The following is a 13,074-nucleotide window of genomic DNA, read 5'->3' on the forward strand; positions in this document are numbered from 1 at the left end:
AATAATAAAAGACAACATTAAGACGAGCTGTGAGCTCAACCGAAACCCTTCAGATCACCGGCAATATCATTAAACTGGCTCGAGCAGTGAGTCAGCAGTAAGAAAACTTTGCTATCTTTAATGATTGTTTACAAAATAATATATCAATGCAGTTCATTATTACTGTCTAACACTATATGTATATAAGCCTACATACAGAAACCACAACCAGGACAAACAGCAAATTTGGTGAAATATCTTTATTCATGTGATACATTTTGGTGTCTCCTTGACCTTCCGTTTTTTTTACAGCATATAATAATAGTATTTTGTTCACACAAACTTTGCTAAACACTAGTAGACAGCGTATTTCAAACAGACCAGCACACTTCAGAATAGTGATAGAGCTCTTCAGGAGGGTTTTCACGCTTTATATCAAACCATATTAAATGTTAATGTTTCAAACACACTTAATTGCCCTTTTTTTAGTCTTCGTGATGACAGGATCTGTCGGTTTACAGTTGTATGAGAGGAAAAGTGACTGTGCTGGGGGGTTCGCTGATACCTCTCTAGGAAATAAAAGCCCATTTGAGTTAAACTGTTGAAACCCAGCATTACAGATGGAGCATGACAGTCTTTAATGTGACCAAGACTAGGTCTTTGTGATACAGTAGCAAGGCAGCAATGCAAATTTTACATCAACCTTTGATTCCCACACACTGCGAACTGCCATTCCAGTCAAGCATACGACACACTGTTTCACAAACTAGTGAGATAATAAATAAACACATGAAACCACCAGTCTTACGACGAGCAATACCAAGACGTGTCTGTACACTAAGCAATAGCCGTGTTGAAGGAAGAAATATAAATATCCCATTTAACAAAACCTCATTAGCTCTATGCAATGTTAATAGGCTCACGCAAACCACAGCGCTGTGGCCCGAACTGGTGCACTATGACAACAAAACAAGCAAGGCATTTTGTGTTAGACCGTCTCTAAACTGCATGCTGTTTCTACACTTGCGCAGCAAAAACAAGACAGAAAAGGAGTGGAATTAGTGTGAACTGCTTTCCATATCTAAGCTCAGAGTGATGTGTTACGATAGTTTTGTTAGTACATACACGTTTTTACAATTAACCTTAGGTTTTGTAACTGCAGTCGTGGAGAAGTCATTCAATATCTCAGGTTTTGAGTTTCCACGAAATTAAATGTTTACAAAGCAATTTCCCTTTTCTCAGAACATTAAATCCTATTTTTCCCCCATAGCTCATTCTACATCCATGCAACCCTCTGAAAATTCCTGTATAAAATTGGCCTGTCCAGAATAATGCTTGTCAAAACAACAACAAAAAACACACAAAAAAAACATTTTTTGGCCAAACGTGTAATTCCTGAAACAAAAAGACCTTTAAATGATATCTGGTCCCAAATACCAATTATACAGAATATTGTGTCCAAGATATTTCACAACAGTTTCAAAATAAATTCCTTCTGTATCTTTCTTTAAATAACCAAAAAACACTAACAAAATAGTGTGTAATGTTCATGTAAAAAAAAAATCCAGTAACAGCATGAATCAGTAACACAAGACTACAGCCTCTCAATGCAATAATGTCAAGCTTTTCCTCCAGAGAAATTATAAAAGACTTAAAACGATGACATCAGCCCCAGCTCTGGAACATGGTAACTTCACAACGATTATGACAGCTCTGATGTGTGAAAACTCAAGAGCACACAAGTGTATATCAGTCTGCAATCCCATATAAACGCCATGCAGCTACCACAGATGAGAATCTGAATGGTTTTAGCATTTAATCTATGCTGTCATTTGACTTTTTTCCCATTAATATATGTATTTTTGGAATCCATTTTAATACAGAGTAATAGCACACCCACACGGTTACTCTGAAAAGTCACTTGGGTCGAAAAGAAAGAATAGGTTCTCTGCTCATGAATGGGGCCGTGAGAGGAGCGAGTGACCACTGAGAGGCAAGCTGTTCGTGTGTGAAGGGGACGGGAGGGGGGGGGGGGGGGGTTACTAGCATGAGCAGCTGCTCTCGGTAACAGGCAGCTCCGGAGGCTTCTCCAGTTTGATGTCGATCACTGAAAGTTCAGGTTAAGGACCCGTTAGTGACTAGATCATGTGAATATAAGTATGTCAACATAAGTAAAAAAAAAAAAAAAAAAACCACAGGCTTGTGATCTCCTGCTATCAGGCTGATGCGGACAAACAGATTCTGATCATTTAATGTGAGTGATGTCATCTTTGTCAGAAGACTTTTACGGTGCATGTAAAGGATACTGTCCTCTTTGCTTTTCTCTGGTGTACTATCCATTCCAGGCAAAGCAGCAGCAACACGACGAAACAGCTAAAAAAAAAAAAAGTTACTTAGTTAAAATCTTATAATTAATGAGATATACAGTACAGTTCAAAAGTTTGATTAAAATAAAATGTAAACCATTCTAATATGCTGATTTGCTGCTCAAGAAACATTTATGTTGAAAACATTTGTTATGCTTAATTTTGTTTTGTTTTTTAGAAACTGAGATCCTTTTTTTCAGGATTGTTTAATGAATAGAAAGTAAAAAAGTATATACTTTTGTACAACTGCAAATGTCTTCATGGTCTCATTTCCCAAATTTAACGTGCCCTTCCTGAAAAAAAGTCTTATTTTCTTTCAAAACCCCATGCTTTGAACAGCAGTGTATCACTTATGAAAACTTTTCAATGTGCAAATAGCCCATCTCCCCTATTTAAACTAAATTATAATTCCTACTGGGTAGAGATGACACTATCATTATAAAAAAAAGCACTGTTAAAGAGACTCCATGTTCTATTCATTCTGACAATAAAAAGAAATACAGTTTGCTAATAAAAAGCATAATGCACAAATGAAATGTCTATGTCCAGTCTTTGAATAGCAAGTGATGCTACAACACAGCACATAAAAAAATAATCATTCTAGCGATGCTTGGCCAACATGCAAAGAATACCTGTGACACAGTACATGGAGAATATTTCAAACAAACAAAACTAAACAAAAACACAAAACAGCAGGCCAAAAGCACAGGACACCTGTGAATGTAAGGCAGGGGCGGAATGGCTCATAATGGGTGAGGCGGAGAAAGATAGAAACCAAAGGAAGCACAAGAAATAGTGTGGTGGAGGGAAGGTAGAGCTGGGCCATCCTCATGTCTCATTGATTCTACCTGTTTGACATTGTAGCCAGTCTTTGCGCTGGTTTCAATGAACATGACATTCAGTTCCTTAGCCCTCTGCTCGCCCTCCTCCGTGGTAATCTGTCTGCTCGACCGGAGCAGGGGGGCGGGGGGAGAAATACAGACAGACAAAAGAACTGCGTCAAGAAGAGAAAGAGACAGAGACTGACTGAGGTTCACATTAGTAATGGGGGAAAAAGAGGAATTAAGAGTTGCGATAGGATCCCGTCATAGGTTGAAAAGTTGAGAAATGGCTGAAATCGTAATATTGATAAGAGATCACTGCAACGCAGTTCAACAAAAGGCTAATCACAGAGAACACATTTGTTATTTGAGGACAGATAATAAACAACAAATATTAAATGTACACCCTAACAGGGGAAGTGATGATAACGTTGTCGGCCTTGTTTATTTTCAGCTTTAAGAGAGAGTTCACCCAGCAATTCTCATGTTGTTTCAAGCCTGTTGCATTCTTCTGTGAAATATGACAGAGTAACACAGAAGAATAGAGGAATGTCCAAACTCCTTTCCATCCACTTCTATACTACAATTAAATGCAGCATGGACATTCTGCTAAATATCCTCTTTTTTTTCCACAGAAGAAATACTTATACATGTTTGAACAGGGGGGACATCAGGGGACTGCATCTGAAACGGTACCTAAATTTGACCGACATCCCACAGAGAATAATTTAGACTTTGTATAAGGAAAGGTTAGAACAGCTTCAAGTATACAGGGCTTTTACAGATAGTTATGCCCAGACCAAGACAGAATCTGTGGACATTTTCTGCATTTGAGGGGAAAAGTCTTTAGATATGGTAAAATGTGTTAAACTGAGCTAGACATTTATTGTTAGCTGAAAACAATCAATCAAGCAAACTATTAAATCACAGGACACAAAAGAGGTAGGAGAGGTAAATGACTTTTTTTGTGAAATGACATACATTTCAATTGAACTGAACCATGAACTGAAAAATGCAGAGCTTTCTGCTGAATTCTGTGACTGCAGAATCTGTGTGTGTGTGTTAATGTCACATTCCTTCCATATTTCTTTCTGGTTTCCATGGGCAGATCACAGCTGACAGGGTTGGTGATTGCGTCACAAGGCATGTTTGTTTGAAATGGAGTCAGCTCAATAGGAATCCGTACTAATGTGAGTTTCGAGTGAGGGCAAAAATGTTCCTATGAAGATTGTGCATCAGGTTCAAGATGATCAAGCAGATTTGTGGTATTAACTAACAGAAAGATGCTTGGTTTAAAAATTACCTGTGTATTTCTACAGTAGTGTCAATGAAAATGTTTTGTTCCCGGAATTTTGCTCATGTGACCGCTCATGTTATGCTTTGAAAATGCAAAAGAAACCCTTTTTTAAAGGGGTCATGATGAACTGCCTTATTTTATTTTATTGTAGTGTTCTCTGAGGTTCACTTATAATGTTATCAAGATTTTTACATAAAAAACATCATAATTTAAAAGTAATAGGCTATTTTCTGCCCTGTTTAGAACCCCTCATCAGAACACTTTAAATAGGCGTGGCATTGATTGCATAAAATTGTGCCTCGTTTGTAAACGAATCCACTGTAAAATAACGTGAAGAAAGGACCAAGTTCTTACTGACGCGGTCTGGATCTTCATTAAAAATAAAGTTCATCCCCTTTTTCCTAATGTTGGGATCAGAAGGAAGGCGATGCAAAAACTTAGGTTTTTTTCTACAATTCAGCACTAGGGATACTCATATTAACCATTTAACCATCAACTGAAAGTAAAAAAAAAAGACAGATTAATACTTTCAGTTTAAACGGTTCAAAAGTTATTTTTTTAATGGCCCCAGGGCATCAGTTTAAAAGTAGCCTGATTCCGTGGAAAAACGTGTACTTTGCAACCCTGTATCCAACACAAGCTTGAATGTTCATGGGTCGAGAGTAGGATTATAGATGACTGACAGACCATCCTGGAGTATTTGCTGCTCAGATCCTGAACTCACTGACAAATATATCATCGTGTAAGAATAAATGTGCTCCTTTACTCAGAGTGTGCGAATGTGAACAAAAAAAATCGAAAGTGATCAGTGAGCAAATTCTGATTGTGAAACCGTTTCGCACAGAGCTCTACTCTAGAGCATCTGCACAGCACGTCAACATTTTAGCTTTTAACTTCTTTTTTTTTATGTTTGCTTGTTTTTTTTTTCAATGCACAAGCACTCTTTAGCACTCTTCTTCATGAGCATTTCAGTGTGTGGATAAAAACCAGATTAGAGTGCCATCTGCTGTTAAAATCTAAGCTCAGAATCGATTCCAGAGGAATTGCGATGCATTCTAAAAAATCTTAGAATCAATCCACGAATTGATTCTGCATTGATTTATCGTCCAAGTCCTACTGTATATACCACTAGTGTATAGATATTCAAAATCTGTCAGTAGGATAGTTGTGTATAGCTACAGTGTTTATGTGACGCATTTGTATAGTTTGTATTTTTTAGTTCATGTATAGGTAAACATATATATATATATATATATATATATATATATATTGCATATTTCAAGTCAAAATCTGTCAGTAGGTTAGCTGTGTATAGGTAAAGTATTATGTGAAACATTCTTGTTTTATTGGGATGCTCTGATCCACCTTTTTTGCCTCCAATACCGATACCTAGGCTTCAGTATTGGCCGATACAGATACCGATTCCATTACCAGTGAAGTTTTTTCCACCATTTAAATAAATGTAGAATTTATATACTAAAACCAATACAGTGTAGCACGGAAGCGCTTACAATGTGCGCATTTGGTGTGCAGAGTGATGCGCTTAAAGCAAAATCGAACCGTGTTTCTTCAAGCGAATCATTCTGCAGACCGGATGCACACATTGTAAGCGCTTTGTGTTAAACAGTGCAAAGCACAAAAAGAAGAGACGCTGAAGCGTAGTGTATTATATATGTGAAACAGTTACTGAGCGACCAGGTTGAAAGGTTGAGAGGCTGACTGACCGACACAGCAGAGAAAAAGAGTTTGTGTTAACTTTAATGTAAGGACTTAAGTTAAATATTCATATGTAGCTCACATTAAGGCGGTTCTCAATTCCAGCCCTCGAGTCCCCAGCTCTGCATATTTTGGATGTCTCTCTTTGTTAACACCTGATTCATGTGATCAGCTCATTAGAAGTAAGCTCCGTGCATGAACTGTTCCCACTGACATGCTCCCTACTTCCTGAGCAGGGGAAATCTGTTGACGTTTACCTCACTTCGGAACATTCATTCACAGATTTGTGCTGCGCAACGTCTTCACACACGGACAAGTGTCACATCATATACCTCTGTAAATCAATACAATTTTAATTCAAGTCTCGCACACTTCAGAGCACTTTGAATGGAACAAATACGTACACTTCGGAATCATGGCGGAATGTCCTGTGATGTCCGCTTCACAGGGCACTTACGTTCAAATAGAACAAAAGTCTGAAGCGATAAGGATAAACGTGCAGAGCAGGGGGGCGCGAGGACTGGAATTAAGTACCGCTGCATTAAGCTATTGTATGGCTTCAGAAGTAACACAGAATACACATTTTTGATGGAAATTGAAAATATGCCACAGATTCGAGTTACATAAATCAGAAACCTTAGGTCTGAACTACATCTGTATATTTTCACCCACCTGTTTGACGTTATAACCAGCTTTGGCGCTGGTCTCTATGTACATCACACCCAGTTCCCGAGCTTTTTTCTCTGCTGCCTCTACAGACACTTGCCTGCCATAGTCCATAGTGGAGGTGTGGACACAGTTCAAATTAGAATGGGTAGGAAAAGCAAAAATAGTAATGGGAAATCAAAAATAAATTCAACACAAGAGAAAATATGATCAAACAGAAAAGAAACAATGGCACAAATTACTCAACATAATATTTAAAATCAATTAAAAGGAGAAAACCGAACACAAAAAATAACTTAAAACGTGATGTCTGAGGGATGAACAAAGCATGTGTTCATCAAACTCCACAAATGCTGTACCTTTTATCAGCCAGGTCTGTCTTGTTGCCAACCAACATGATAATTACATCACTTCCTCGCTCTGTTCTGACATCATCTATCCACTTTGAGGTTTGCTGGAAAGAGTTGAGATCTGAAGAACAGAGGGAAAAAAGTCAGACAAGGACTCGTTAAAAAAATAAATAAATAAATGTCTAGTGTTGGAAATGATCGAATGAAAAAAATCAGTTTGCACAATCCAAATTTAGCAGTGGTCAAATCACACTTGATTCACTTCAAAGCCACATTTTCTCAGAAGAAGGTTTGCAGGCAGACTGTTAGTATAAAGATTAACAAATCAGAGGATGGTTATGATAAAGCACAGGTCATTTCGTTGCTCAATAACAGCAGTTTGATGTTAAATAAGAAGCATGTACAATTTACTTTTTAATCCGAATAATAAAAAAATATTGTTCCCAAGCAACCATACTAAGATGAGCTAGAGGCCATGAGCTAGAGCTAGAGGCAGCTGCAGAATTGTGCTAACTGTGGCCTGGAGGCATAAATCCTTGCTGACCCAATGAGTGAGGCTCAGACTCACTGGTGATGTCATAGACCACCACAGCAATAGTGGAGTCTCGGATGTAGCTGGGAATGAGGCTGCGGAAGCGCTCCTGCCCTGCAGTGTCCCACAGCTGGAGCCGAACCTGAGGGACCAGCAAACCGTGGTGTCCAAAAGAACAAAGGGGGGAGAGAAAAGTAGAACAGAGAAAAGGAAAGATATAAAGAGAGGACAGGGCAAGGGAGCAGGGTAAGTGAAAAGGACAACATCAAAGAAACAAAACAAGAATGAAATAGAGAAATGCAAGTAATTTTTTTTTTTTTATTAAAATTTTTGTCTTATTAAGTTCTGTATTTATAGATCATGAACTTAAGTTTTTAGGAAATAAGAATAAGAATGATTTTAAAAACCATCTAAAGGCATTTAGGCATTTCTCTATTCCAGCTCTCTGAATGATGCTGCTTTCTGCAAGATGCTTTGCAAATGGCACTCCATTCATGTAACAACATGTAACTGGACATGCTTTTAGTCTAACCAAAGCACTTTATGGTTTTGAAATATATGTTTTCCAATGTGACCCAAAAGACCCCAAACTTTTATAATTTTGTTTCAATTTCATATTTTATCATGTACACACTGTCATGCTGTTCCAAACCTATTTGACTTCCTTTCTTCTGTGGAACACAAAGTATTCTGAAGAATGTTTGTTTGTTTTGTCCATATAATGAAAATCAATGGGGTCTGGATCCCACTGACTTCATGTGTATGGACCCAAAACACTGAGAGAGATTATCTTCCTTTGTTTTCACATCCTATTATCTCCACGCGAGTGTAAAAGCTTTACTAAAAATTCTAACAATTTAAAGGATCCAAGTGTCAATTGGAAAATAGTAGAAGATAATTCCCTAAGCTGGGAGGAACTACAGAAAAACTAGTGTAAAGATGCTTAAACTGGAAGAAGAATAACAATCTTTGGAAGTCAATGGGGTTCATCATTGTTTTGGATCCTACTGACTTTGTCTATATATAGACAAAAGCAATTCTGTCTTTTTGGGTTCTACAGAAGAAAGTAAGTCATACAGGTTTTGGACCTACATGAGCAGTGTTTCCCATCCAATGATTCCCATACATCAACACTGACCACCACATACAGTCCTTACAAAGGGCTTGTAGCACACCTTTTACATGATGGCTACATGAGTGCCATTTACTCAAGCATTACCCAACTTGACCTCACCATGCGGTGAAGCAGGAGCACTAGCTACCTACTTGCTATATCATAGACCACCACTGCGGCTGCTGAGTCTCTGATGTAACTGGGAATGAGGCTACGGAAGCGCTCCTGCCCAGCTGTGTCCCACAGCTGTAGCCGAATCTATGACCATCCATGCAGAACAACAGGCGTGGGGACCCATTCAGCACCCAGCCAGGGAAGAGAGTGGGATGAGGTGGACAAAGACACAACCAAACTTAAAAAGGTGAACTCAAAATAAAAGACCAACTAATGACTACAATGAGCTACAGGCATGCACAAGGAATTAGGCAAATGATAACTGTGATGAATCTGTGACACAGACAGTGAAATCACCTGATGGACTTTAAATAAATAAATAAAGAAGTCTTATAGACTTTAAAGGAGATATTAGGAAACATCAAGGTGATTGACTTGAGCCAGTGTGTGTCAAAACCGCCTGGTAATAATATTGTTACTAGTCAATGTTATAACTAAACTAGACTTTATACAAACATGCTAGCTTTCTAATAAGACAAAAGGCTTGGGCACACAGAGACTCCTAGGAAATTATTCTAGAAATGCTAATCTCGGTCCTACCGTGCGGTCTTCCAAGTACATGGTTTTTGACAGAAAGTCTATCCCAATAGTTGCCTGTTGAGAGAAAAAATGTGTTTATTAGTGCACACTGCAAAATTTCCAAGACACTTAACTTTAACATCAAACTTGATCTCAGTGGCACCAAATCTCACTGGTTCTCTGGTTCTGTGCATTATATGCACATGTATGAATCAGATTTGAGATCTAAAAACTAAATTAAAGGGTTAGTTCACCCAGATAGCAAATTTATGTCACTGATAACTTACCCTCATGTTGTTTCAAACCCATAAAACCCGTTTATCTTCAGAACACAGTTTAAGATATTTTAGAGCCAGACAACGAACAATAGACTGACTCGTTCACGAGTGAAGAACCGGTTGCATCGGTGTTCGGATCACCAGTAGTTCTTTCGGACAGTTCGATTCAATAAACCGGTTGAAGAAAACGGTTCACCGGTTCTTTTGCACTCGACGTAATGGCGTCATTTGCGATGATTGCCCTTGATTCAAGCCTTCGGTTTACCCTCGCTCCTAACACAAGCACAGAATCAGTTCAGAATCAATCACCAAAAGAATCAGTTCAGTTCAGACGCCCTGTGTGTTGGTCTGCTTCACGCTGAATCACACATGCACAGTATCATCAGCTCCTCAGTTCACGAATCGGACGCGTCTGACAAGAAACGGTTCTTGACTCGTGAACGAGTCAATGTTTTGTTCGTTATCTGGCTCAGCTCGGTGTTCATCTTCGGTTCTCTCTTCACAGCAGTTCAGTCAGTGTACTGTTTGAGTACATGAATTACTCCGGGATATTGGTTTGTTTGAACTCAGAGGGAGTGTCACATTAAAAAAGTGAACAGCTTAAGTCATTTGTGGATTAATGCGTATTAGAGATGCGAACCGTTTAAAACGATTCAGTTCGATTTGGTGAACTGAATGATTCGTTCGCGAACCGGATATCCAGACTGCTTTGATTTGAACTCTCTCTCACAACAGACATGGAAGAGAAGACAATGCTGAATAAAGTCGTTGTTTTTGCTATTTTTGGACCAAAATGTATTTTCGATGCTTCAAAATATTCTAACCGACCCTCTGATGTCACATGAACTACTTTAATGATGTTTCTCTTACCTTTCTGGACATGGACAGTCAATTACACACAGCTTCAATGGAGGGACTGAGAGCTCTCGGACTAAATCTAAAATATCTTAAACTGTGTTCCAAAGATAAACTGAGGTTTTACGGGTTTGAAACAACATGAGGATAAGTTATTAATTACATAAATTTGCTATCTGGGTGAACTAACCCTTTAAAACTGGCCAAGTACCAAATGCAAGATAAAATCCATCATACACTGCCATTTAAACATTTGGGATGAGTACATTTATTTTTTTTAAAGGAAATTAATAGTTTTATTCAGCATTTAAGTATGCATTAAATTGAGCAAAAGTGACAGTAATACATTTATAATGTTAAAATAAGAAATGTTTCTTGAGCACCAAATCAGCATATTATAATGATTTCTGAAGGATCATGTGACACTGAAGACTGGAGTAATGATGCTGGAAATTCAGATTTGCATCACAGAAATAAATTACATTTTAAAATATATTCAAATAGAAAACATTTATTTTAAACTGCTATATTACAAAAAACTGTTTTTATTATTGAACCTTTTTTTAAATTAAGTCTTTATGAGCAAAAGAGACTTAATATGGAAACGAAATTAAAAAAAATAATTCTATAAAGCATCTAATTTTGTGTTCCATGGAAGACAAGGTTTGGATCAACAAGATCCAAAATGTTTATTAGCAAATGTTAAAACTCCTTTAGAGAACAACACTGAACCAAACCTTTGCGTTACAGATTTTACAATATCAGCAATACTCCGGGCAGATATTAAGATGCACAATAACACAGTAAGCATCTGTGAACACACAATGGGCTCTGACAGTCAAAGCAGGTGTTACCTGATAGGTATTATCGAAGCTGTCATACATAAACCTCGTGATAAGTGAAGTTTTGCCGACTGTGGAAAAAGATTAAAACATAAAGCATTAGAAATAAGACAGCCTCACAGTAAATACGTCTCTAAACATAGTGTGCTCCCTACACAGACAGGTGTTTGGTGTTCGCATTGAAAGTATATTGTCAAAGATGCGGTCAAGAAGGGGAAGGATGCACTGGTCTGCAGGGTGAGTCTGAACTCTGATCGCTGTGTTGGCAACATGGGTGTCGCCGTCCTGCTTTTACAGCAACATACCATTTCAATACAGGTTTATGAAATGCAGTAACTCTAGTTTACGACAGATTGCTGTTTTTTTTTTTTTTTACGTCAGATCCAGCCATTATGAAAAGAAAAAGTGGATGTGACGTGGATGATGTGGCAGTTAAAAATCCCTGATGTGGTTTATGAATGATCTCATGATTGTCACAGCTGGCTAGCTACAACCATGCTAACTGCTATCCGCTAGCAACCATCTTCACAACAGACAGTATTGTTTTATACACTAAAACATGTTCACTCACGATTGTAGCGCAATGTTGTTTGCATTTCATGTGTTAAATCTAATGTTCGATGCGATCACATATAAAAGGCCTTTAAAACTGGAGATCTCTTTTGTGGCTAAGACAGACTAATGCTAATCCTGCCTTCGATGTCAACATAAAACACAACATAAACACAGAGGAGAAATATATAACAATAACATAATTAGCCAATTAAAGCAGAATTGAGTTGATAATCCTATAAGGTTATATTTTTTTATATAACTTAGTTGGATACAGCAGGATATTACGTTAGATGCCTCATGATGTCTGTTCGTTTATTGTTAATGACAACCGTTTACTGTAAATGTCGCTGTATTTTAAGTGCTTCGATCGTATCCGTTCAAACTGTCAGATAACGTTAGTTATTTACATGTGTATTTGGTAACATCTATCATTCTGTAGCATCCTTTCAGCTGGCCTGTCTGTTTCTCTGTCCACGTCTCACCGTATCTGAACACTTACCGCTTTGCTCGCCCAAGAAAACCAGCTTAAATTTCCGCAGAGGGTTGCCAAACTCTCCGCCACCGGTCGTAGTAGACATATTTATCGAGTACAATAAACAAAAACTATATAAATATTCTTATTTGCTGTGCGCGGACGAAGGACACACACAGTACAGTCCTGTGACGGAGCGCCGAGGACAGCTGCTGATTCCTGAGTGACAGCGCCTCCTAGAGGCCAGAGATGGAAGCGCAGGAAACGCTTTGGCTGTGTTTCACAACCTAGTGCTTGAGAGCTGTCTGCCAAGTGGTTGAGCGCAACAATGATTGCCGAGATGCTGTCTTAATAGGCAGCTGACTAGATTTTGAGACACAGCCTGTCTACTTTCATACCAAAAAATCGTGCCGCGTTTAAATCCTCAATTTTCCTTTTATCTCGTCAGTATTGCGAAATAATTTAACATGGCCAACAGTACATTTTCTTCCTACAATTACTAATTGTTTTCAGAAAATCAGTTAATGTATAATATTTT

At 38.1% G+C, this 13,074-nt stretch overlaps 1 protein-coding gene across 6 annotated transcripts; it reads right to left on the minus strand.

The window, feature by feature from the left end:
* Positions 1 to 221: 221 nt before the first annotated feature.
* On the minus strand, positions 222 to 12,776 carry LOC113057892 (ras-related protein Rab-6B-like). 6 transcript variants are annotated; one of them, XR_003277895.1, is made up of 9 exons: positions 12,564 to 12,774; positions 11,522 to 11,580; positions 9,556 to 9,609; positions 8,994 to 9,099; positions 7,205 to 7,316; positions 6,852 to 6,945; positions 3,194 to 3,287; positions 2,286 to 2,352; positions 2,020 to 2,086 (listed from the first exon to the last, which is right to left on the minus strand). XR_003277895.1 is itself a non-coding variant. In XM_026225469.1 (8 exons), exons 1-8 carry the CDS (start codon positions 12,640 to 12,642, stop codon positions 2,022 to 2,024), a joined length of 636 nt encoding a protein of 211 aa, XP_026081254.1. In that variant the 5' UTR covers positions 12,643 to 12,776; the 3' UTR covers positions 222 to 2,021. The 6 variants fall into 6 exon arrangements, 4 of the variants coding, with proteins under 4 accessions (XP_026081254.1, XP_026081253.1, XP_026081252.1 ...); XM_026225469.1 differs by lacking the exons at positions 6,852 to 6,945; positions 8,994 to 9,099 and adding an exon at positions 7,764 to 7,869 and having other exon boundaries at positions 222 to 2,086; positions 12,564 to 12,776; XM_026225468.1 differs by lacking the exon at positions 6,852 to 6,945 and having other exon boundaries at positions 222 to 2,086; positions 12,564 to 12,775.
* Between the last annotated feature and the right edge of the window lie 298 nt (positions 12,777 to 13,074).

The sequence above is a fragment of the Carassius auratus genome, chromosome 39 (assembly GCF_003368295.1).
Source record: "Carassius auratus strain Wakin chromosome 39, ASM336829v1, whole genome shotgun sequence".
Lineage (NCBI taxonomy): Eukaryota > Metazoa > Chordata > Actinopteri > Cypriniformes > Cyprinidae > Carassius > Carassius auratus.

What these genes read in the sequence shown, in the direction of transcription:
- LOC113057892 (XM_026225469.1), bottom strand. Translation starts at nt 12,642, where the DNA reads ATGTCTACTACGACCGGTGGCGGAGAGTTTGGCAACCCTCTGCGGAAA. An exon ending in GCTTCGATAATACCTATCAG is followed by an intron (nt 9,610 to 11,521) that starts GTAACACCTGCT and finishes TTCTCTCAACAG; the next exon opens with GCAACTATTGGGATAGACTT. An exon ending in GGTGGTCTATGACATCACCA is followed by an intron (nt 7,317 to 7,763) that starts GTGAGTCTGAGC and finishes TCTGTTCTTCAG; the next exon opens with ATCTCAACTCTTTCCAGCAA.